At 39.0% G+C, this 26,496-nt stretch overlaps 2 protein-coding genes across 6 annotated transcripts in view; one reads left to right on the forward strand and one right to left on the reverse strand.

Moving 5' to 3' along the window:
• NOSTRIN (nitric oxide synthase trafficking) overlaps positions 1-15,618 on the forward strand; it is a 55,614-nt gene extending 39,996 nt beyond the window's left edge. The window contains exons 9-16 of one of the 3 annotated variants that reach the window (XM_006766524.2): positions 3,347-3,445; positions 3,543-3,668; positions 7,656-7,764; positions 8,933-9,018; positions 9,612-9,737; positions 10,694-10,808; positions 12,434-12,523; positions 15,402-15,618. In XM_006766524.2, the coding sequence (XP_006766587.1) occupies positions 3,347-3,445; positions 3,543-3,668; positions 7,656-7,764; positions 8,933-9,018; positions 9,612-9,737; positions 10,694-10,808; positions 12,434-12,523; positions 15,402-15,568 (918 nt within the window). In that variant the 3' untranslated portion in view covers positions 15,569-15,618. Of the gene's footprint in view, positions 1-3,346; positions 3,446-3,542; positions 3,669-7,655; positions 7,765-8,932; positions 9,019-9,576; positions 9,738-10,693; positions 10,809-12,433; positions 12,524-15,401 lie in introns of all 3 variants that reach the window. The other 2 variants (XM_006766525.2, XM_006766526.2) reach the window with 2 other exon arrangements.
• A 3,274-nt stretch (positions 15,619-18,892) lies between these two features.
• On the reverse strand, positions 18,893-25,190 carry SPC25 (SPC25, NDC80 kinetochore complex component). 3 transcript variants are annotated; one of them, XM_006766527.2, is made up of 7 exons: positions 25,074-25,190; positions 24,125-24,277; positions 23,967-24,032; positions 23,215-23,361; positions 21,887-21,991; positions 20,803-20,901; positions 18,893-19,063 (listed from the first exon to the last, which is right to left on the reverse strand). In XM_006766527.2, exons 2-7 carry the CDS (start codon positions 24,261-24,263, stop codon positions 18,939-18,941), a joined length of 681 nt encoding a protein of 226 aa, XP_006766590.1. In that variant the 5' UTR covers positions 24,264-24,277; positions 25,074-25,190; the 3' UTR covers positions 18,893-18,938. The 3 variants fall into 3 exon arrangements, with proteins under 3 accessions (XP_006766590.1, XP_006766591.1, XP_015421240.1); XM_006766528.2 differs by having other exon boundaries at positions 25,157-25,177; XM_015565754.1 differs by lacking the exon at positions 25,074-25,190 and adding an exon at positions 24,487-24,580.
• Between the last annotated feature and the right edge of the window lie 1,306 nt (positions 25,191-26,496).

A 26,496-nucleotide genomic window follows, 5' to 3' on the forward strand; every position in this document is an offset into this window, starting at 1 on the left:
TTGGTTGAGTGTCAATCCATGCACCAAGAGGTCACCTTTTCGATTCCCTGTCAGGCACATGTCTGGCTTTTGGGCTCAATCCCCAGTATGGGGTGAGCAGGAGGCAGCCGATGAATGTTTCTATCTTTCCCCTTCCCCCTCTCTCTCTAAATTCAATAAGAACTTTTTTTAAAAAAAGAGTGTGAATTACAATGATGTCTTGGCCTCAGACAGGTTCTAAATCTGCTGTTTCTTGGTAACTCTGACAGCACTTTCTTCGTATGTGCTACATCACACTAGAGGACCATTTTAGGTCCTTCTTGAGTATCTTGCTTTTCTACTGCCTATTTTATTTTAAAAAAACCACACACACAATATAATGGAAAGCAATAATTCATTACGTGAGATATGGACTTTTCCTTTGCACAGTGGAATTAATCTCAGCCTCTTTTCATGAGTGAACATAGATCATTTTAATGATTTCCCTGAGATGTAATTAAAATCTGTTAAACATTACCATCTCCATCAAGAGACACTGGTTATTCTAGTCTCAAACTGATGCTAGTGGTTCAGGCCTTGCCAAAGTAAAGAAACAGCTGCCCACTGGTGATGCAATGTGTTCCTAATCCTGGCTTTTCTTTTCTTTCCTGACCTTTGCTCATCATGGCGCTAAGCTAGAACAGCTGCTTTCTATGTCCTTTTCTGTCCTGGAAAGTCTCTTGCTTTTGAAGTTGTCCCACTTGAGGTCCAAACCACTGAGCAGAATTTGTGTTGTGTATTTGTTAGGGGGCATATGGTTTCTGCCCTTTGAGGAAACAATATGTTCGGTAGGCTGCTCTTCACGGTCTTTAATCCTGTATCTGGGAGAGCAAGAGCACCTGGCCACATTCAAATGGCTGGTGCCTGCAATTTTGGAGAAAGACTCCGGGGACCAATACCAGAAGCAAAGACAAATATTTGGTGCCCATTGACTTACAAAAATTGTACAGGTTCTAACTCCACAAAGAAGGTAGGTGGCCACGGGGAGCAGAGCTCCAGACTTTCTGATTCAAATGTCAGGACACTTGGCACAGGATAAAAATTTGCATGTGATTGACAAAGATGTTCATAGTTATTGCCTGAGCCTCTATACTGATAAACAAAATGTGGTATATGTGTGCCAAGGAATATTATTCAGCCGTTAACAGGAAGGAAGGCCAGGACAGTAGTAGGAACTGAAAAAAATGAATAAAGAGTGTGAATTAGCCTGGCCACTGTGGCTGGGTTGGTTGAGTGTCAATTCATGCACCAAGAGGTCACCTGTTTGATTTGATTTGTCCCTTTTTGTCTGGCTTATTTCATTTAGCAAAAAGTCTTATCCTGTGGGATAAAAAGGGACAAATACTGTATGATTCCTATTATATGAGCTAACTAGAGTAGTAAAATTCATAGAAGACAGAAACTAGAATGGTGGTTGCCAGAGGGGCTAAAAATGGGAGAATCAGGAGTTATGGCTTAATGAGTACACAGTTTCAGCGATGCAAGATGAAAAATGTTCTGAAAATAGATGAGGGTGATCATTGTCCAACAATGTGAATGTACTTAATGACACTGTACTACACATTTAAAAATGGTTACAATGGTAAATTTTATGTCATGTAAATTTTTCATAATTAGAAAACGAGTAAATTTAAAACTTTTTTAAAAAATATATTTTATTGATTTTTCACAGAGAGGAAGGGAGAGAGATAGAAAGTTAGAACATCGATGAGAGAGAAACATCGATCAGCTGCCTCCTGCACATTTCCCACTGGGGATGTGCCCACAACCCAGGTACATGCCCTTGACCGGAATCGACCCCGGGACCCCTGAGTCCGCAGGCCGACGCTCTATCCACTGAGCCAAACCGGTTTCGGCTAAAAAATTTTTTTAAATGACTGTATACTATACGTGAAATAACAACAGAATGCGAATGCAGTCTGCTCAGGAGTATAAAGAAACGGCATGCTGGATCAGGACAGTGGGCCCTGCAGGTGTGCCACAGAGTCAGCATGGGAGAAGCCAATAAGCTTTGTGATTCCCCCGCCCCCGCCTCCCCCCCCTGTCAGAGACTTAGAGATGTAGTCCATCCTTCTTGCTTCCTATGGTAATGTTACCCACCAATTTGCCCAAAACCTTCTTCATAAAAGACTATTGCTGGGTGGCAGTTACAGGAGAAACCAATCCTCTGGGTGAAGGAGGAATGCCCAGGTCTTGCCCTTACAAAAACAGGATGAGGAGCATGTTAGCTTAGACACCGGCCACCTCCGTCAAAGCCGAAGTCCTCTAGGTACATACCAAGCTGCCCCCACAGGCTGGGGAATCCCCTGTATACCACCTGACCCAGATTTCTCCCACAATGCCTAGCTGCTGAACTTCTTTGAGCTCCCTCAAAACAATCAGCTAGCAGTGAGTGGCAAGAATCCAATCGCTAACTTTTCTAAAGTGTTAAGGGCTAACAAGGTAAGGTGACCTCCCTCGCTTTCTTATTTACCCTTCCAGCTAAAAGGTATGAAACTCCCAGAGTGGAATTCTTATCATTTCACTCAAAATGGGGAGGGTATGTTCCCACCTTTAAACAGTGGTCTCTGACCCCCAGGCTTAATTTTAGGCCAGAATTATGAATTGATCGGACTTTGGGGTTCTGCTCGTCAAATAGTTTCCTGAAGCAGAGAATTTGTGCCTCATCTTTGCCCCTGCAGAGACTAGCAGAATGCCTTCTATGACTGTAAACAATTCTAGAAATATCTAGTTTCTGACTACATTTTGGAGATATAGACATGGGTTTTACTGGGCTTCATTCTCTTTCTCTGGAACTCACAAATACTTTTCTTTTTCTTTTTTAAGGTATATATATTTTATTTTAAAAAATATATATTTTATTGATTTTTTACAGAGAGGAAGGGAGAGGGATAGAGAGTTAGAAACATCGATCAACTTCTTCTTGCACACTCCCGCCTCCTGCACACCCCCTTCTGAGGATGTGCCTGCAACCAAGTTACCCTTGAGTCCACAGGCCAACACTCTATCCACTGAGCCAAACCAGTTAGGGCACAAATGCTTTTCAAATGATTCTTTTCTACCCTTTCTTTGTGAATGCCAGATAACCCTCTGCATCCACCTCTATGCCTTTGGGCTGAAAAATCCTGGGGAAAGCATGCAATTTAAATAAATTCTAATGGAAGATAAATAGGAGACATGCCAAATCACATTCCTGTCCTGAAAATCTCTCCACCACAGTTTGGATATGACATAATCAAGAGGCACAAACAGGACAATTTGCTCAGATGGGTGATTTCAGTTTTCCATGCCAACTGGCTGATCTCACCTCATTTTCCATTCTTTTCAGAACATCCTGGAGCTGGAAAAGGAAAGAATTAAACTTTTATGTAATAACTTGAATCAGTACACCCAACATATTTCTGTTTTTGGCCAAACCCTGACCACAGTGAGTAGTAAAGATGTCTCCATTTCTGGGATGCATGGTAAGAACTAGCAGGGAACACGTCTTCAGCAACCTCCTTCTGCTTCCCTTGGCTTTGCAGTGCCACATGCACATTCACGGGGCCATCAGCAAGATCGATGTTGAAAAGGATATCCAGGCTCTCATGGAAGAAACTGCTATTTCATCTACAGAAAATAAATCTGAGTTCCTATTAACCGATTACTTTGTAAGTATGGATGGAAGGAAATTCCATTAATGGGGAACCTTATTCAGGTACTGAGGGATTCCTTAAAAAAAAAAAAAAATTGAGAACAATTGTAAAGGAAATATCTTGTGTGTTTTTAATGGAAAATATTGATTTTTTTTCCCACGGTTCAGATAAATTAAAAACAGTGTGGTTTATAAATAGGCAAAGGAAACATGTCTGGAAGGGAAGAAAGTCAAGGGTTTTCTACTGAATCTTCATACTTGGTCTTCTATGAGAATAATGCCAGGCACACATGTTTCATGACCTGTAAATAATCACTGTCTCTTCTTGGTTGCTATTGCTGTATAACAAATCACCCCCAAACTTTATGGCGTAAAGCAAGCACTTATTATCTCACAGTTTCTGTGGGTCAAGAATCCAGGTGTGGCTTAGCTGGGTGCCTCTGAGTCCCTCAGAAGACTGCAATCAAAGTGTCAGCCAAACTGCAGGCATCTCAAAGCTCTACTGGGAAATGAACCGCTTCTAAGCTTACTCATGGCTGGAGCAGGCCTCTGGCTGACTGTTGGCAGGAGATAATATTTCCTTGCCAGGTGGTTCTCTCCTTAGGGCAGCACACATGTCAGCCTGCTTCCCCCAGAATTTTGATCCAAGAGAGACAAAGCCAGAATGCTCAAGACAGAAGCATAGTCTTTTATTAGCTAATCTCAGAAGTGATATCTCATCATATTTTATCTGTTAGAAGCAAGCCAGTAAGTGCAGCCCACGCTCAAGCTGCGGGGATTACACAAAGGCATGCATCCTAGGAGGTGGGAAGCGCCAACATTCTTCATGGTCCTTTCCTTTGAAATGCTTGGACCAAATCACAGAGGCTAATTTTGAGGGGATTTGGATGACTCTACTATGTCATCTTTGTTAAAAACAGATCAGTGTCCCTGGTCAGAACCCAGGCATCTTGTTTCTTAGCTATCTTGGAGTAAATTCTTTGTCTTCTGAATTCCTGACAACTCTTCCCTGGGCCTCTGCTAGATTTCATTCAGACTTCAGGGGCCATATTGGGAAGCTTATATTTGTCTGCACATAGATAGGACCAACTCACTGGTCATGTCCTCTTATAGGATTAAAAGAGTAGCCAAAGTCAATATCCCAGGATCCACACTCGGGGAACAAGAGATGAGGGAAGAAAGAAACGCAATTAGATCTGGGCACAGCAGTGAGCCCAGCACCTGGGAAGGCGACCAACCTTTCCTTTCCCTTCCTTCCAAATAGCATCATGTGACAGCTATTTCTAAAATGAATCCTTTTTTTTTTCCCTACCTTGGCAAAGGCAAAGCAAATTAACAATAGCAATGTCTTTTCAAAGCAGAAGCAGAGGCAGACACTGGAGCAGAAAGGGAGATTGGATTATAATAGGAAAGTGCTTTCTTTTTTTTCTCTTCTTCCAAATAGTGTAGGTGATCCCTGGGATGAGAAAATATACAATAGAGTATATCTATTACTTTATTAAAAGGCTAATAAAAATGTCCCTATAGACCAGCGGTTCTCAACCTGTGGGTCGCGACCCCTTTGGTGGTCGAACTACCCTTTCACAGGGGTCGCCTAAGACCATCCTGCATATCAGATATTTACATTACGATTCATAAAAGTAGTAACATTACAGTTAAGAAGTAGCAATGAAAATAATTTTATGGTTGAGTCACAACATGAAGAACTGTATTTAAAGGGCCAGAAGGTTGAGAACTACTGCTATAGACTAAAAAATCAATAAAATAAGGGTCATTCTCCTTGAAAGTTTGACTAGGCTCCTATCTATATATATAAAAGGCTAATATGCAAAGTGTCCCCTCAGGAGTTCCACTGGGAGACCTGGAGTTTGATTGCTTGCTATGACATGGACTGGCCACCAGGGGGTGGCACAGAATGAAGGAAGGCCCCAGCCAGCAGCCGGGGAAAGAAGGCCCTGGCTGGCAGCTGGAAGGACCTGATTGGCTCTGATCACTGGTCAGGGCTAGGGACCCTACCTGTGCATGAATTTCATGCACCAGACCTCTAGCTGAAATATAAGGAGGCAGCCATGATAGGTTATCTTTAATTGATGTGCTCATGGAATTTTTGGTTTCTATGAAATTTCAGCGCACCAGAACTAAAGACTACACGTCTGTTGTTTAAGAGAATGGACTGTATCTTCAAGTGGAAAAATAAGATTTTCTTAATAGCCTTAAGGCAAAATGCCTCCGAAGTCTGACTTTATAGTCATGGCAGTAAGTATAGAGGGACTTCTATGTAGTGCTATGAAATTTATGTGGGCAAGAGGTAAGACAGGAGAACAATCCAAGTACAAATATTGGAGGGCTGATGACCAGTGTGAAAATATTTATAAGGTCACTGTAAAGGCCATGTTCAAAGATGGAATCCATAGTTTTATATGCCTCTTCCAATATTAATCTTCTTTCTAACAAATATTTGGAAGAGAGGAGGAATTTAAGAAAGCTTAAGGATAGTAGTAAACTCCATCCTCAAGTTGAGCCAGTAGTGATCTATCCTTAGAGACACATTTTTGAGCAATAGGTGTCCCAAGCAGACCAAGTGAAGTCTTAGACTGGTCTGACAGCCAGATTATAATGTGTGCTCCTCCAGCAAGGAAGGACAGGCTTGGAGTTAGGGATCCTTGTGGTTTAGTCAGATCTCCTGGGGGTGTGACGTCACCTTGGGCTCTAAAGAAACTTTTTATAATTATGCAATACACAATATGTAAATAAAATATTTTTACCTGTACATTACATTTTATAAAGGCTATTCATGTTGCTGTAAATCCTCAGCTCCCCTTTCTTCATGACAATCTATCTAGAGCTAACCTTCCGCCAACATTTGGGATCCCAGTTTGTCACTTTCCCTATCAGATAAGTCCTGACTCCCTGACTCCTTCACTTCCATCTTTAGTCATTAGTTTCCTCTCTTTCTCCACAGGTTTCTCTCCCTCTGCTATGTGTACAGCCACCTTTCCATCTGACCCTAACATCCCCCATTTATATTCAACCCTTGAAATATGTATGTGGAAGTTCAGATTTTGTTAATGGTTTCTCCTAGCCTATGTGATAAAACCCCTACTTCTTTCTGCCCCCAAATCTGGCCTAACCTACCCAGACAACTTTTTCTTTCACGGTGTTTGCTTAAGCAACTGGTCTATTTACTGTTCCTGATACAGTTCTCACAGTCCTCCCTCTGTCCTTTGCTTGAGCCAATTCTTCTTCCTGGGGCACCCTTTGTCCTCCTTCCCCTTGACAGAAAAATCCTGGTTTAGTCTTATAGCCTCCTCACAGCTTTTGTGCCCGGGCCCTGGCCTTGGTGGGCCACACATTCCTGTCTGCTCCATTCATCAATGAACGTGGCCTTGAATTACTAGGTCTCTTATGTTACATTTCAAGGCCTAATTATAAACCCACTCCAGGAAGAGCATTTGTGTTTTTGTTCAGGCATCCCCAGTAGCCAGCAACACAGAACACAAACATTTGCTCAGCTTGTTAAGCAATCCTAGCTTGAGGCATATATGTGATACTACATGGGGACTGTTAAAAGACTTTAACTTGAATAAAGATAGAGAGCAATGAGTATACAACAAATACGTTTACTTATCAAGTAACTATGAAATAGCTACAGTAAGGCTCATCCTTCAAGAATAAGTTGTTCTAAGCTACTCTGATCTCAGGACTACTTTCTATTATTTCAGTCCCTCCTTATCACTAGCAAATAAAGAGATTATATCTTTTTGAACCCCAATTAAAAAAAAAAAGAATAATTTGTTCTAAAGAAAGTGCTCAGCTAGGTACTTACAAGTTGTGAACAAGGAGATGATTTCTTATTAAGCAGGTCTCAGTTACCGGCTTTTTTTTTTTTTTACTTTTTTCTTTCAGTTAAAATTAAATAGTCAGTGACAGTCTCAGTGCAACTTGGAGAGAAAACTTTTTTTTCCCTATTAAGTTGTTAAATATCCTTTTTCTTCCCCTCAAGGAAGAAGATCCTAACAATGCAATGAATAAAGAGAGACAAAAGTCTTCAATAAAATCAAAACTGTTGAGACTGCAAAGAGATATTGAAAAAGCCTCAAGCGACCGGGAAGGTGTGTAATATGTCTGTGAACAGCCTGATAAGGGAAAGTATTTTCATTGAGAGTTGGAGAATACTGCTTTTGCTGACTGACACAGGGATTATCTCCTTTAAAGAATCTCATGTCAAACCTAATTTGTATGAATAAAGAAAAATTTTTAAAAAAGAAAGGAGAGAATAAAAAACCAAAAACGATACTTTGGTCTATCTGTGAGAGCTATATAAGTTCTATACCACCTTTTCCAGAAAGATAGCATTTTTAAAAAATATTTTTTTGTTGATTTCAGAGAGGGAGAGAGTGAGAGAGAATCCTCAATCGGTTGCCTCCTGCACGCCCCACACTGGAGATCAAACCCACAACCCAGGTTTGTGCCCTGACCAGGAATTGCACCATGAGCCCCTGGTTCGTAGGTCAACACTCGACCACTGAGCCATGCCAGCTGGGCAGAAATGTAGCATTTTACCATGTTTCTGGCATTGCTGGAATGAGGGGCAATTCATTTGGTTTAAAACATAGTAAACTGTGCACAGGGCTTTGGGTTTTCTTGTCTGTTTCTTTTTATTTTTTTTTTCCATGCCTCTGATTCCATTTTATTCACCAGTTCATTCTGTTCAATAGATTTCTTATTCATTTATTTTGATTTTTAGATTCAATTGTTGATAGGTCTGTTTCTTTTTAAACTAACGCTCTAAATGGTGTAAAGATCATTCAGATTAAATCCCGTTCTTAGAAGGGAGGCCTGTTAGAATGGGAAACCTCTCTAAAAGGATGCAGATAATAAAAGTGACTCCCCACTTGTGACCGTGACATGTACAGCTTATTTTACATGAACCAGAACTACCGATTGCAATGGAGCACTTGACAGGAAATCCAAGAAAGCAAAAGTGTTTCCACATGTAAATATCATAGCCAGGGAAAGGCTAACCCTGTGGTAAATGTCAGGAACCCACCAGGAATGGTCAACAGGGAGGATTCATGAACTCATCTTGGAAAAATATCAGTCAGGACTCTTTAAGCACCAACCAGCGTTTCTCACATTTCATTAAATGAAGGTAAAGGTCACCCATTCAGTAACAACTACCTACAGAAACAGCTCCAGCCATTTCGGAAATCCTTCTGGGCTCCGCTGTGTCCCCCGAGAGCAGGAGGATCGTGACCGAGAACATGATTTCATTTTCAGGACTCCGGCGAATGCTGAAAGCTTACTCCAACAACTCCTTCTCAGACCCAGAGAGCCAGAAAAGCACAGCAGCCCTAATGGAGGAGGTAAATATTGGCAGAGCACAGTTTCCTAGATTTAATGATGAAAGTTATTTTTAGAACGCTCGTTTGCCAGCCCATTTGGCCGCTGTTTGCCTTTCCTTTCTCATGACAGAACAATCTAGTCTGAGGCGTGTAGGGTCAGGTCCTTCGCAAGGAGCTTGAGGGATCTGGAAAAATCCGAGTATTTAGAAACATTTGCTTCAGTTTCTTCCTAGGGGGCGGGGAAAGTGCCTAAAATAGAGTTTTCTAAAATAGAATGATTCCTTCAGAGTCTGGAAACTGCGGCTTCTGCGCATGGGCCAAGAAGTTTCTATCGCACTGTGCATGCGCGCCGCAGGTGGTATTTTGTGGAAGAGCCACACTCAAGGGGCCAAAGAGCCGCATGTGGCTCGTGAGCCGCAGTTTGCCAACCACTGCTCTAGGAAAAGGGTCCATTGTTTCGCTCAGCATTTTCTGTGTATATCTGCATATGAGTTGAATGTGTAATTTTTTAGATTTCTTTGTCATTTTGGAAGTTATCCTGATATACTTTTACCCATGCAGTTGTGCCTCATTTTCTAGAAACTTACTCACAAGGCCAAATGATGTATCCACAGACCATTTTGAAACTAGACCTGATGCAAGCAAACGCCTATAAACTGTCATCAGTGTTAGCAGAACTTGAACAAAGACCTCAGCCCAGCCATCCTTGTAGTAACTCCATCTTCAAGCGGAAAGAAAAGGTAAAAATTTAAGAGATTGGTTATAATTTCTTAACTAGGCTTACTGGGTGAAGTGGTATAAGTAGCATCAGAGCAAAAAAGCTGTAATGAATTATGTATGCCACATGTCCTAAATCTCAACTGTAGAATTTTAAAAAAAATTAGTTTTATTCCTTTGAGAGGAGTAACAAGAGCTAAACACAGCTGAATACATTCTTTGTATATTAAACACAGGGAGTTAAAAACCCTTTGGATTCTTTCTTCTTCCTACTCATACCTTAATTTTATCCTTTGTGCTTTTATAGTAAACTTTTTATTAAATTGAAATTTTATATTCATACAGACCTGAATCATAAGGTTTATGATATGCATTAGTCTCATCCATTTATTATACCACATAATGTAGAAAATGCATGAGCACAATTTTTAAAAATCACATACATATATTTTCCCAGTGTTACCCTCTTTAGGAATTGGTGGTGAATAGTGACTATGCATGGATTAACTGCTGCTTGTAGATGTTTTCCATTGTCTATCAGAAGGGGGTGCTATAACCATCTTGTTATAAAGAGACAAATTTCTTTCTAAGAGACTCTAGAGCTGGAAAATGGTCTCAATCAAAAAAGAAAGGAAGGAAGGAAGAAAGGAAGGAAGGAAGGAAGGAAGGAAAACAAAATGGTCTCAATCATTTAGACAGAGCCATGTAATTCATTTGCATTAAAGCCAATTAAGGTTGAATTTTATTATTTTGCCTATGTACAGGTCAGAATTGCAATATGCTAATTGTCTAATTCTGAAAATATTAAGGCTTTAGATACAAGAAAGCTCTATATAAGAGTTTAGGAATGTAGTTAATGCTTTATATCCTCCTCCAAAAAAATTATAAATTCCTAAGGAAAACAGCTACAGAAGAATTATATTTCATGAATACTTGAGTTATTAAAAATAACTGTTTTCAAAAATATTTATTTGAACAGCAGCAGACCCATAGTTATGTAAGAATATCTCGGCCTTTTCTGATGAAGAAATTACAGACTGCTGTAAGAAGGGCATCCTCTGGTGGGCAGAGCAATCCCAGTTCTTCATGTGCAGGTAATCCCATGCCCAGAATAATTTTGGGCCAAATCCTATCAGTAAAGCACATTGCTATATTTACTTATTTCTTTTTATAGCCACAATGATATATATCCGCTCAAAGAAATCTACATTTAAATTAAGACTGATTAATTTGTTAGAATGTGTAGCTTTCTGTGCAAAAAGTGTGAAGGAGCCAAGAAGAATGGAGGCTTGGGAAAAGAATTTTATGAGGTGGCTGGTTGCATGTGATTCAGACAGCCTGCAATTTACAGTGCACACGGTCACCCTAAGCCATTGGGAGGAGCTCGGGGAACCGTCTCCAGAGCCTCCTCCAAACCTCCATGTGAGAAGCATGCTGGTCCCAGGGCCTGCTTCCCCCATTTATTCAACTACCTGACTTGAGTCACTTGTCCATTCACACTCTACTGCCTCTTGGTGTTTACCTTTCAATACATACACACACGCGCGTGCACATTATTGTCCCTCATAGTTCAACTATACTCACCATAACCTTGACTCTGTAGTTTCTTGATTAGAAATTGGTCAAAAGCAAAAAAAAAAAAAGAGTTTCAATAAAGCCCAGGACATTATGGTCCACATGTATATTAGAGTCTCACTGTGGCATTGTTTGGAAAACGGGGATGATGATAAGAAGCACATAGTCAAAGTGTCCCCATCTATACCTGAATGACAAAACTTGTGTATGTCTTCCAATACATGCATACAGCAAAGCATGCATACCACACATATCAGCCAACCGCTGTTAAGTTCATGTGGAAAGCAAGTAATTTTAAATTATCTTTATGATTATTATTAAAATCATTCTTTTCTCCAGGCTTATTTCCTATATTATGATGTAATTGTTGATTATATAACATATACAATCCATGTACAGCAAGCATGTCAAACTCAAAGGCTAGCACGGGCCCAATAAACAAGGTTTAAGTTCATGTGGGCCACACAAAAAACAAAAGCTTCAATTCAACTTACCAGACACTGAAAAACTGCACAATAAGCGTAACGCAAATAAATCTATTTTTTTCTTGTTCTCCGAAAGCGAAATATTTCCTGTTGCGCACACCAACCAAGTCAGCCCAAGACTAATGACGCGGCAATCACCTGCTGAAATATTTGCTGCTGGTATTAGTGGAGACCCAAGACTAATGACGCAGCAATCGCCTGCTAAAATATGTGCTGCTAGTACTAGTGGAGAGAAATGGTGCGCCTGCCCATAAGGCGCATAAGGGAAATGAATGCAACACGATTATAGCAATCAGTCATTAGTGAACGTTGTAGTTCGTTATTAATAATTATGTACAACAGGATATTGTAAAAATTAAGTTACAAAATTTTTATTAAAACATTTCTTACATACCGTTATATTGGCTGGGCCATAAAAATATTCATTGTGAGCCGCATAACAGGCTGCAAGTTTGACATGCTTGATATACATAGTAGGTATATCATAAACAGTTACTGAATCAAGGAATAAATAGTTTATAAAATTATAAACTTTTCTTTTGAGAAGACTTCGATCTATTTAAGCTCTGCACCACACTGCTAAATAACCAGAGCTCCCTATCCTCTTCCTCTTGCTTACTGACACAGCATTGGTAATTAAAACTTGATCCAACTTTCAGCCTCCAGTGTGGCCCAGCACGGCAACATTCTTTGCAAAGCCTTATATTCTTTTCAAGCCAGGCAAGATGATGAATTGGATTTGGAAGTAGGTAAGAATCATTCTCAAATGTTTAATTGCCTTCCCCTGCTGAAATCCTTAATTTGAATAAAACTTCTGACTTAGTACAGTAGCCATACCACCATGTCAACTTAGTTCAGGTTTACAATCACCTTTCTTAGAAGATAAAGATACAATACATAAAAGAAATAGCTAACATCTGTTCAGTATTTACTGTGTGCCAGACATTATTGCAAGCCCCCTGTCCAACTTAATATTCATAAAACCCCTTGAAGTGGTTATTGTTATTTATTCCCATTTTATTGCTGAAGAGACGGAGGCATAGAAAGGGTAAGTACTTGGGTAAAGTCACAGGCAGTGGCGGTGCAGGGTTTGAATGCAGAGACTCAGTCATGCTTACTCACAGTGCCACATGGGGGTAGAACGGCAGTCATGGAAAGTCATTAGAGAGGTGGTCTCACCTTTTCTAAAAGCTAGCCATGAAGGAATGTGAAGTGACTTCCTCTCATGGCTTAGTGTCAGAGCAAGTTCTAGAACCCACGGCAAAGGAACCCCAGCTCATGTTTCTCCCACTTATCTCTCAGGAAAGTGTTCTATGACCAATCTCAGGAAGCAAGCCCCTTCTCTGTGTCACAGATTTTTGTTTCACATGGAAAGATATTACCTAATGGCTTATATCCACATTGTTAAAGAAGGAAATGTCGCCAGCCTCAGCTTTCTTGGTGTGTCCAGTTATTGACCACATTGGGATGTGAAAGCTAAAGCAGGGGCCTGGAAAAGAAACAGTTGGTGAGGAAAAGAAACAGCCTGGAAAAGAAACAGTGTGTCATAGGAAAAAGCTTTTATCCGTGAGCAGGACGTGGCACCCAGAACCCACGGAAAATCAGGATGGATTTTTGCAGCCACACATTTGCTAATGATCAGTGGGAGCTTCCTTTTCGTTTTGCCAATCGAATTTTTCCAGGCAATTACTCTTCCTTCTACCGCCAAAATTAGTAAAGACACAACCCCCCCAAAAAAGGAAATAGAAAGTAGACCTTCTCTTCCATTCTTCTTAAGTCAATGTTGCCTTTATTTAAAAGTTTTAAGTGTTATAGAAGTCGCTTCATTATTCACCATGTCATCCTGAGGGTACCTATGGCAGTAAGTATGTAAATGAAATGCTCTATTCCTGCTTTCCATATTCATAAAACCATTTCCCAGATGCCGTCTAGAACCCAGGGTACTGAGTTTGAGTTATGTAGTTACACAATAAATGGATCATCTTGCTTGTCTTTAGTTCTTCCTTGACTGCAAAGCCTATCCTTATACGTCATATCCTAAATGAGATCTAAAAATGCAATGAGGGGCTCAGGGAAAGTGGCAGTAAGATTTTAAATTATCCCTTTAAATTTCTGTTATAGATTTTGTCAATCTGCTGACCTGAGAACTTAGGCTGAAAATGATTTTCTATGAGAATAGTGACTTATGACTGAGGAGAGACAGAAGAGGGGTTACCAGTCTCCTTTGTTTTAAGAAGAAAATGACTGGGGAACAGAATGAAAGAAAGACTAAACATATTACCTTAGAACAGTGGTTCTCAACCTTCCTAATGCCGCGACCCTTTAATACAGCTCCTCATGTTGTGGTGACCCCTAACCATAAAATTATTTTCGTTGCTACTTCATAACTGTAATTTTGCTACTGTTATGAATTGTAATGTAAATATCTGATATGCAGGATGTATTTTCATTGTTACAAATTGAACTTAAAGCATAGTGATTAATCACAAAAACAATATGTAATTATATATGTGTTTTCCGATGGTCTTAGACGACCCCTGTGAAAAGGTCATTCGATCCCCAAAGGGGTTGCGACCCACAGGTTGAGAACCACTGCCTTAAAATGATGCTCATGCTAAAGTAGCTTTGGGATCCTGAAGGAAGTGGGCAGGAGGCAGCTGTAGAGAAAGGACTCTCTCAAAAGGCAAGGAGAGCCAGAGGATTTGGGCATCAGGTTAAACTTCGGGATTACTAATATCAGAATAGCGTTTTTTAAAATAGAGAATTCAAGAAGAACCATGTGTTTCTGAGGAATTCTATTTATTTGAATCATAGCTTTAAAAAAGTATTGTCTTCAAATTGATATTTTATTAATGCTACCTAAGTTTGGAATGAGGAGTTATATTTCTGTGCAAAGCTATTAAGTGAAACATTGGTCTGTGAAGCTGTCACATTTAAGGGAGAGAGGCTGCCTTAATCTAAAGAAAAGTCTGGTAGCAAAGACATAGTAGTCAACATATCAAACAATTGCAGACACCAACATGAGAAACCATTAAAGCATAGACACTAAGAAAGGGCTTGGTGACCACCCATCAGCTATATTCAAAGTGAGCCAGCCAACATGAAGATGCCTGTTCCAATGTGATTCTGTTTTGTTTTGCTTTGTTTTTAAACATGTGTGTGTGTTATTATTGCTTTCAGAGAGGAAGGGAGAAGGATAGATAGAAACATCAATGATGAGAGAGAATCATTGATCGGTTGCCTTCTGCACGCCCCCTACTGGGGATCAAGCTTGCAACCCAGGCATGTGTCCTTGACTGGAATCAAACTTGGGACCCTTCAGTCCGCAGGCCCACACTCTATCCACTGATCCAAACTGGCTAGGGCGTCATTCTGTTTTTAATCAAAATATATTATGCCATAACTTAGCTGTCCATTATCTTACTCTTTTTAATATGCTCTGCATTATGCCTGATTCATCCAGAGGTGGTTAATAAAGTTGGCTTCATCTGAATCACCTGCAGAAACCAATGCTATCAGGTATCTCCTTGAAAGCAGGCTCTCCCGAAAACTGTCTCACCCATCGGGCTCAGGTATGTGCTCAAATTGCAAAGACCCATTTGTCTAACTAAATGTGCATTTTCACAGGTGACATTGTGACTATTCACAGGAAACAAGAAGAAGGATGGTGGTTTGGATCTTTAAATGGGAAAAAAGGCCACTTTCCCGCTGCTTACGTGCAGGAGCTCCCTTCAGATGCTGGGTACACAGGCATGAAACAAGATTCTCAGCACACTGCCTCACACACACTGTAAACTATACACTGTAATTCAAATAAAGATAAATGCTGTGATCTTCCCAAGTTTATCATTCTAACTGGGTGATGGAGTCCTACCTGCAGGTCACAGTGCTTTGTACTCTTGGTTATTTTTTGAAACAAAGTCAGAAGGTGGGAGGGTGAAGGGAGGCAGGGAAGAGGCCCATGGCTCCTAGTTTTCGAAATCTTAGAGACCCTGGGGATGACCCAATGCAACCCCTGGTGTCACGGACAGACAGACTCCAAGGCGGGTTTAGCTGCTTGCATGAAGTCACATCGTTTTCTGAGAGCACAAAAGGTCCTAGGACTCAGAGGTCCGTTTCCTCTGGACTTGAGTGGCAATAGGCCACAGTAGGCCTACAAGGGGTCAAACAGGGCCTGGGAGATGAGAAAAACACAGAATAAGCCCAAGAAGAAGAGCTCAGCAAAAGACGGGCAGACAAGACACAAGAGAAATAGCCCCAAGTTAGGAGACTAGAATAAAGGGTCAGAAACAGGTCAAGAGTCTGAGGGATCACAAGTGGGGGCGGTAGATAAGAGGTCTGCTAGGTGGAGTTCCATCCTGAGCCAATGACGTTCCGAGGTAGCAGCTTCTTATATATCTTCTTCCCACAACCAGAACTGCTCTTAGAGTGAGATCAAGGGTGAGCCAGAGGTGGATGGGGATCTGAGAACAAGAGCAAGGCGGATGGGAAAGGGTTAGGAAGGAGACTTCCTGATACCTTGTGCCTCCTTGTCTGTTTGGAAACTTCATATACCAATTTAGAAACCAGGAATTCTATACTTCCCAGCGGGGTCATTATGAAAGGAATACCCTATGCAACTTCCTAATGAAAGGTACTTTAAATGCTAATGAGCCTCCAACCGAAGGACTTGTATGCATGCATATAAGCATAACCAATGGACATAAGACACTGGGGGGTAGGGGAGGCCAAGGGATTGTCAAGGCTGGTGCGGGGCGGGGGGGCAGCGACACATGTAATACTCTTTGTAACACTTTAAGCAATAAAACAATAAAAAATGCTAATGAGTCTCCAGTTTGGATGGAAAGTTTGAGAAATCAACATTCACTATCAAATGGAATATTTGGAGAAAAGGAGATTTATGCTGCTTTCTTAAATACTATATAATGGGAAAAGGTTGGGAATGAGAGAAGTAGTCCCCAACTTTTCTCAAGGGTAACAATTTAGGATGGAAAAAAGTGGCACAGCAGCATCTTTCAGAAAATGGCCTAAGTCAGCCTGGAGATCACACACTCCATTCAATGGAAAGTCATGGTGTTAATAGGAACATCTGGGTATGTCTCCATTTGTGCAAAATACAGTCTGCCTTGAAGGAGTAAGTAAAATCCATTCCATGTCTGCCCTGCCCCCTACCTTTTTTTTTTAATTCAAATTTTATATTTTCAAGAAGGAATTTTTCAAAGCAAGGTACATATATTTTTTACTGTGCATATTACACTGCTATAGGATATAACTAATACATAGAGATATTTATAGGTAACAGATATCAGACCTGAAGGAGCTCAAGTAAAATCTGTTATGTGAAGCATAACTTAAAGCCTGGAAGAATGGATCAGAGATTTTAATGTCATCCTTAATGGTGTATTAATGATAGCTTTCTGCATGTAGAAAGTGGGCTGAATAATAGGCCACTAGACCATGAACGGAGATTTTTAACTTATATTTCCTTTTCATCTTACTTCTTTCCATTAGCCTTGATGGATAAAAAATTATGTAGCAATTGACTGCAGCCTACACTGAATCGTTTGTATAGAGAAAGTGATGATAATGGTGGTTGGACCCTGAAACTCTTTGAAAGTATTTTTCAAAGAAAGAGATTCCTCTTCATAAATGAGTTTTACTTTATAGAAACATAAATGGTTTTCCTGTTTTGAAATGTTACCACATATTCTTTTTGCAGCTGTTATATGTAATTATTAAACTTCAAAGAAAAGCTATAGTCTTAAACTAGATTAAATACAAATATAGTTGGGCATAACAATTTTTATCTTTCAGATCATTTTAGGAAGGCAAGAATTTTCTGATTGGACTGATAGGGATGGTACCCTTTGATTCTGGTAAAAATTAAGTATATATTGTGAAGATGAATTATGTGTCCAAGGTTTCTATATAGAATAAAAATTTTTTAATGCTTTTAAACTCTTAATTAGGCTTTCATAATTATACTCCTCTAAGCAGTTTCATATGCCAGAAAGCTTTTAGCGACATTGACAACCGGAAATATAGGGAGTTGAGAGGTCTGAGCCAGATTTTCACCGAAAGCATTATTCTAATTTATCTCCTTTCTAGTAAAGGCTTACATATCCATCACACTATCAACCAGAAGATTATTAATTTCACTTTTTCATTTTCAATTATCCATACTAATACTTATAATGAATATTATAATCCATTCTAATTCATCAGAAAGTAATATAATATGCAATTTGGGCTAAAGTAAATTTTATTGTATTATAAGGCTTTAACTGATAATTATTTGAGCAGAGTCTAGCTTTCTTCCCCTCTCCAAGAGAAAAGCCCTCCTTTCCCAAAATAGCTTTGTGGGGTAATCAGCCTGATTTGGAGCAAGAGAAGCACATTAGAATCAAAATAATATGCTCTATAGTCACTTACTATGTTACATAGGAAGAACAGAATGTATAATCTTGGGAAAGTGACCTGGGGATGTATGGCATGAGAAGGTTGAACCAAGGTGTGGGAACAAGCAGAGAAGAGCAGGAACCTTTTGTAGAGAATGCAGCTACAGGGATAGAACTACTTGGAGTGTCAGAGTTTCCTGTATGTTGTAATCCTGAAAAGGGTTGGGGGGATAGGGTCTAAGTCCCTGCCTACCTCTGGCTGAGCAGCAACAAGGAACAGGAGTGAGAAATCAGCGAGCTAGAGAACCCAGGTCATGCGTATGCAGATGGGAGCTCAGCTCAGGGAAGCTAAGTGATACAGGTGCCTGCAGCCAGGGAAACCTGCCAAGCCAAGTGGATATGAACCTGATCAGGAGTCCCGGGAATGTTGAGAAAAGGAGTTTTGAGCTGAGGTGGGAGAAAATAGACTCACAGAATTAGAGAGAAAAACTCTTTCTCAAAGGAACTATGTGATCAATTCAAACCCATGTTGTTCAAGAGTTAACTGTATATGTATATATTCTTTCATTTTAAAAAGAACACATGTGACTTTATAAATTTTGTTTCCTAAGGTTTTAATTAAATACTTTAAAGAAACACAGCACACAGAAATGTTAAAAAAAAATCCAAAAGGATTACAAGCAAACTATTGATAATGAGAATTCTTTTTAAGAGATACAAAATAGGGGAGAAAAATAAAGTTTTTATTTTATGTACTATTTATACATTAACTATAAACCATAGTACTAAAAGCTTTCCGAACATTGGCAAGAAAGGCTGAAAAATTTTTGGTCTTCCTTAGGTTCTCTTGAAATTCTGCTAGGCATTCAAGATGAGGAGCACTATCTGACACTAGAAGAAGAAGAAAAAAAGATAATTTGAATGAGATTATTTTTATGGAGAGAAGTTTTCCAAATTAGATGCTTTCATATGATTAATAATTTTAATTTTCATAATTTTAAAATTCATAATTTTAGTCCCATTTTATTGAACTGATTTGAGCATAGGATGATAGATACACCTAATTTTCATATCTTAACTATCTTTTGAACCTTTCCTCTGCTTAATCACTAAATATTCAAATCTCTGTACTACAATCTTGCTTTAAATTTAAACAGATGGTAGGCAAGGGATTGAAGAGCTTAGTGATAAAGAACAGAATGCCATTTCCCATCATCTTTCCTATACATTTTAATTAAACTATTTTTAACAGGTTGTGTGTGTGTATGTGTTTAAATTGTTAAGTCATTTTTCTCTACAGAAATTTGGCCTGACTTCTAGTATCTTACCACTGAATCAAAAAAATTCCAACCCTTAATTACTTACAATTATAGGGAGAAGGGGTATGAAGTCTCACAAATGAGAGGGAGGTCATTAGAAAATGTCACTATTCCAAAAGTGGCGTTTATAGGGCTTACTAAACAAATGATATTCAAATCACAAATAACAGTACGGATCTTATATGCCGTGGAATCAGATGGTACATATGGGAGCAAGCGAGTCTCCAGAGAGGTCAAAGAAAAGGGACGATCCAGCATTCTCTACCATCAACCTTGTACTTTGTTCAAGGGGAAGAAATTCGACCACATCAGATCCTGCTCTTTGGTAGAAATTGTTTAGGAAACAAGGCCCAAAGCAGAGAAAGAATAGAGAAAAACTAGTTGGTTCAAAATTAAACTGCAGAATCTATTCTAACACACTATCAAATACTATGACACTATGAAGCAATAGAGGAATCCAATTTGGAGAAAATTTAAAAGCTAGGTAAGAGGTTTCCTGGCATTGCTTCTTAAAATTCAGCACTCATTAGATTAGGATATATTTACGTAGAGAGAAAAAAGAAAAATATTTGTACATGAATTCGAGTCCTAAAATAGAAATTTCATTAGAACAGGAACTGGGTTCAAGGGCACACCGGAGAGCCAACTAAACAGTTCACCTGAGCGTGTGTCTCCTATAAAATGCTTTAGTGAGAACACAGGCACCAAAAGCTAAGAACCAATTCCTGAGTTCCAATAAGTTAATCACTTTCAAAGGGGAATTAGAATAATAAAAAATAGATAAATATACTTCCATTCTCTTCTTGTTCACACTATTACCAATCATATATATTCCCCATAAATCAAAAGCCACCTGGCCTGCTAGAGAATCAGTAACTCAGCTAAATTACCAATGTGTAGAATTTTTCAGGATGGAATAATTTTGTAAAATTGATTTTTGAGGGGACAAAAATTACCAGAGTCTAATGATTTTACATTTGGTTTTAAAATCACCTACTTGGATAAATTATAATAGTATTCACGTTTAGGGAGTCATATCCTTTATAGCTTTGCTTTGAGTTCTCTAAAAGGATAGCTCATATTTCATAATATAGTGATCTTTTATCTTTTAGACTTTTCTGCCACCGTGGCACAGTGCCATCAAAAGTCTATTATAGTCACAGCCTTTCTAAGACAATATCCCAAAAAGCAAGACTGAAAAAGAAAACAATAGCTGTGGGAATATTATTTCATCCTATTACTTTATATTCTGATGCAAGTAACATTTTGGGGTGGCAAACTTAAATACCAGTTATAGAGAAGAGGGCATACCTTCATAGTCCCTTGCTTCGTTTAGGTGCAGGCAAAACATATATGGGCTATCAGGATGTTTAGGGTCAATATTAGTGAATATAAACTGCAATTTATCACCTGAAAAGAGATTAAGCCATTTAATGTGAGAACATTTTAGTACCAAAGCTTTTGACAGAGATGTGCTTTCTTATCTTTGTCTCTGATCAATCATTAAACACTAAGTATATATAGGTTGAGGCAAAAATAGGTTTGTAGTTGTGAGTATACAAAATAGTTTATTATTGTATTATTATGTATTAATTATTATATTATTTTCCAAAAGCTACTTTTGTCCCACCCTTTATATTCACTTAACCAATATCTCCAAAATGTGTGCTGCAAATTAGTTTTTAAAAGAATTGTAGTTTACATATGACCAAAATCACAAATAACAAAAGAAAAAAAGGCATTGTGCTTCATCAAAATTATGACTATATGCCGAGTCCAGTAAATCTTTCTGGCAAATCACCAAACATGATGGTAATCTTGGGGACTGCCAACACAATAAGCAGTGCTGTAAATTGGCATATATACATGTAAAGGCCATTGGAATATTTACATGCTTTAACCAGTAATTCCACTCTGGGAATTCCACGGAAATTATACAAAAGAAATGGAGTAGTTTACATTCACCGGAGTACTTCTAAAACTAAAAAACAGGCAGAATCCAAAAGTTAACTTAGAGGCAATACACATGCTAATGATATGTTAATGGAATGAATTATTATACCACTTAAAAATTTACCAATATAACAACTGGAGAAATGCTAATCATACAATACCAGTATGAGCAAAGAACAAAAATTATTTGCATGGTTGTCAAACCATGCCTGAAATACATTTATTAAAATATTGGATAATAAATAACCAAGGCATTAGTACTTAGGTTATGGTGATAAAAATTTTGTAGTTTTTCCTCTACTTTCTAAAAAGTTAATAATATAGTCATTATGTTACTTGAAAACATGAAATATTTTTGCTTTGAAAAAAAATGTTTTTAATTCTCCTCTACTTAAAAAATGATACACCTAATTTCCTGTTTTATTGACATTAATATACTTACCATAAATTTTTCGAATTTCTAGCCCAAGTCGATCTTTAAATATGTCTACAGACTTCTGTAACCTTTGCAACCTCTCTTCACTTGTTTTCTTAGCAGTGGAAATAGCTGTAAAGAAAACAGACACACTATCAAATATTTTAAATAATACTCAGTGCTCATTTAATTTAAGAACCTTGGAAACAACTATAAAAATGATGCCAGACAAATGAATCTGCTTAAATTTATTCAGTTTCTATCTCTACCAATTAGCAAAAGGGGCTCTGTTCATTCAAGATGAAAGGAAAAACTGTGAGAAAATACACAAGTGAGAGGAATGTTTTATTCTATTTTATCACTTAGTAGATTGAATAAACAGGCCAAGATTTGCATGGCTGGCAGAGAAACAGACTTCCTTTACACTATTTTGTTTTTTCTGGTAAGCCAAGAAATTGCTTCATTGGAAAAATATTTCTATTCTTTTAAACATAATTATTTCTCACAAGAAGTCAGCTTTATTTCATGGTAGTTTAGAATTATTCTTAAAGTTAGCACATTATGTCCTAAGTAATAAATAGCAGATAAGAAAAATAATGTAGGCTAGCAAACAAATTCTGTAAGAAAAAGCATTAACAAAACAAACTTTGCTATTTTCAAGAGATTTGAGATTTGATTACTTTGTGGGCAAACAAGACTGCAAAGGAAACACTCATTTGAATATAAAAGTTTTTTAAACAAAGTAATTTTCCAGCATAAAGAGGTTGCTTAATAGCTTCTGTCAGAGAATGCATGATCCATAAATTTGTTACCTAAATTATACTATGGCTTCTCCCAAGCAAATCTTTTGTGAAACTGTCTCCTTCTACACTTAAACTCACTGATTAACTTCACTATTACTCTGGCTAGATAAGAAATCCAAAGGACCTTTAAGTAAAACAGAAAATAAAACCCACTCAGCTACTTTCATAGGTCCCTTACAGGGATGAGTCCTGGCTATGCCTTTAAGGCAGTGGTTCTCAACCTGTGGGTCGCGACTCCTTTGGGGGTCGAACGACCCTTTCACAGGGGTCGCCTAAATACATCCTGCATATCAGATATTTACATTACGATTAATAACAGTAGCAAATTTACAGTTATGAAGTAGCAACGAAATAATTTTACGGTTGGGGGTCACCACAACATGAGGAACTGTATTAAAGGGTCATGGCATTAGGAAGGCTGAGAACCACTGCGGCTAAGGCATAATGTCTATTTTGGGCAATAAACTGCAGAGAAGGCAAAATAGAGTTGTGAACCATCACCACTTTGAAATTTAGATTGATGTTTAAACATGTGTACAACTGAAAACTTACTTTCCTTCTTCCTAGCATATTCTTCCTTAAGATCCTGGATATTCGTAGTCAGTACTTCCAAATCCTGCTTTTTGCCATTTACTTCACCAATCAACTTTAACAAGTTCTCTTTTTTTTCTTGAATAAGCTTATTCTGCCTGCAGATCTCTGTAAAAAGCACACAGTATTAGCTGGAATATACATGCTTTGTTTTCCAATACGTACCTAAGATAGACCAAAGTACTGACTTTCATAAGTTTAATACAGCATGTTTTAATTAATATTTCCTAATGATAAAAAAAATCTTTACAAGAACAAAAAGAAAAGAATCCTAATCTATTCTTTCCTATTTGTCTTTGAAAATAAAAATAAAAAGATAAAAAGATTTTTTAAAAAAATACCAAATAAAACCAAGATTTAAAAAATCAGATGATCATGACCCTTGTAGCTCTCCCCCTTCAAATAAATACAGAAATAAAACTCACCACCAAAGACTATCAAAAAGGGGGACAAAATAATACCTTTTGCATAACATTCAAAACCACAACACGAAACAAAATATTGATAGGTTAATTCTGGAAGGTGGGAAAAGATGAAGGTACAACATGGGATGTTCTATTTATTAAGCTGGATATGAATACAAATGTTTATTATTTTGATATACATACATACACACACATTCATACAGCATACATTGTTTTACTTGTATCAGGGATTTCATAAAGATGTTTAATATAAAAAAAAACCTCTGAGATCTACAGATTGTCACATACGATTTTGATATTCTAGGTACATCTGAACCATTCGCTCTTCTTCCTTCAATTTCACAGACAGCTTTTCTGAAAGAGAAATTGGAATTGATGTTTCAATCCAGCTGAAATAACACTAAAAAGCAAAGAACAACATAATGTCACAAACTAACGTTAGGTACCTGTGAATGCTTTACTGATGTCCTTGTAGGTATCTCTTAGTCCCACCATCTGACAGGAGGTGTCGTTGACATTGCTTTTGAATTTATTCCAAAACTCATTTATGTTTTTATCCAACAGTGCCAGCTCATCCTCTACCATTTTGTAAGACAACGCTACAAAACAAGTAGAACACACACTGTATTTTTTAAGTTCCTTGAATCACATCAGGCACATATTCCATCCAATCAGTGATATTTTGGCAGTTTGACCTTTGCTAGAAAAGGTTAGCAACTTAACTTTTAACTCTAGATATCCCAGAGCAGCTCAGTCGCCTGGACTTAACAAAAGGGCTAAAGTGCAGCGGGATGCAGGGCACCTTTACCTCCTAGAAAGTCGCTGGCATGTAGCTGCACGGGACACTCACACACTCCATGACCCTGGGAAAATGACGCTCACTACATTTCCTCACAAGTAAAATCGGTGAAACTTACGGAACCTCCCAACTCTGACACTTTCACTTCCAGGCTGAATCGCCAAGTCCTGGGTGCCTGCGCCACTGGCAGGATAAGACCCCACGCACCTACTCTCCCCCACCCCTCCGCTTCCTCCCGCCCCAGATCAGGTCAGGCGGCAGCAAACGAAAGACTGGAGGCAGGGTGGTGGTGGTGGTGGTCCCGGGGGGGTCAGTGGGTGTAGTCCAGGCCCTGAGCAAGCCACCTACACTGTCCGGGCTTGGCGTCCTCCACTGGGAAAGCCTGTCCTGCCAGACCCAGGTGCCACCAGTTCTCTGGAACGCTAACGCCGCCCCAAAGACCTAAAATCTCCCCCAGTGACCCACAGGCGTCTCGCTCAGCTTCGCCGCTGACCGCCCGCCGCAAGGTCCAGATTCACAAACAACAGGACGTGCGTTCAGACACTGGCCCCGCACCCCCTCCCTCAACACATCCGCCCCAAATCCACCTCTCTCACCTTCTCCGGGAGGCCCGGGCCCCGCCGCCCTCCCCGCACGGGACGTGGACGGACCACAGCTAACCGCCAGGCTGCAGACTCACCTCCCTCTGCCGCGCCAACTTCCCAATTTCAAACCTACCGCGCCCTCTGCCTCCCGACTTCCAGCGCCTGCTCGCCTTCTGATTGGCTGGTAGCATAGGTTTTCAATGACGGGATTGGTTAATGTAGCCACTCCCCTCCGATTCTCGCGGAAAAGATGGGGGAAAGGCATTCTGGGATTTGTAGTTCTTTTTTGAGCGATCGCCTCATTCTCAGTTTGGCTTAGGAAAGCATTAATAGTTCCTGGGAGACTCTCCCTAGGACGGGCCGTTCATCATTTTCAAATAAAGGTTTCTGCAACAAATATAAATATCGAACTTTAATTGTATTCTATTACCAAGTGTATACCCTCTTCTTTGGCACTACCCATAGCTTAGATAAAGCTAATTAAAAATAATTAAAAGAATAAAAATACTATTGTAACTGGCCTCATCTTTAAATAACTCTCATTGGGAAGTGGCTGGAATATTACTGTTAATTGGCTTCTAATATTAACACTTTCAACCTTCTGATTCTCTGTATTTGACTATGTGAATTAAATCTGAAACTTTAAAAGGCAGTACCTAGTACAGGTAGTTTCTGCCACAGTAGATAATGCCACAAATCTTTTTCTCGGTACCCATCTTCTATTATTGCACCCTCTATTATTTCCTCATCTGTAAAGTGAAGATAGTAACAACAACAACAACAACAACAATAATAATATCTTCTGCACATACCCAATATGAAGCTAAAAGATATAATAAATGCAAATGCCTTAGAATAGGTCCCTATAACATAAGTACTTAAAATGGTTTCTTGTTTCTATGATTTATCCCATATCTACTTCCTATGTAATAGGTTGTCATATTAAAACATATATAAGACTTTAAATAGAACAAAGTCTAAGTTAGGAAAGAAATAGAAAATTTGTTGCAACCATACAGAGTTTGGGGACTGGCTATAGTATTAAAATATTTTTTTAAAAAGTCATTAAAAAGAAGGAAGTCATTATCCAGCCGCTGTGGCTCAGTGGTTGAGTATTGACCTATGAATCAGGAGGTTGAAGTTCGATTCCCAGTCAAGGCACCCGCCTGTCTTGTGAGCTAGATCCCCACACACTGAGTGGCCAGATTATTATGACCACCTGATGTTTGTAGGCAAATTAGCCGTACACTGCATTGTATGGGATATGGAAGCCAAAGGACTATTCGAACACCTTTGCTGTCTGCAGTTACCAAGATAAAACATCTCAAATTCACACAGGAACACAAGGATCGGACAGTTGAGCATTGGAAAAAAGTCATGTGGTCCAATGAATCACGTTTCCAGTTGTATCATGTAGATGGCAGAGTGCGAATTG

The sequence above is a fragment of the Myotis davidii genome, unplaced genomic scaffold, assembly GCF_000327345.1.
Source record: "Myotis davidii unplaced genomic scaffold, ASM32734v1 scaffold59, whole genome shotgun sequence".
NCBI lineage: Eukaryota > Metazoa > Chordata > Mammalia > Chiroptera > Vespertilionidae > Myotis > Myotis davidii.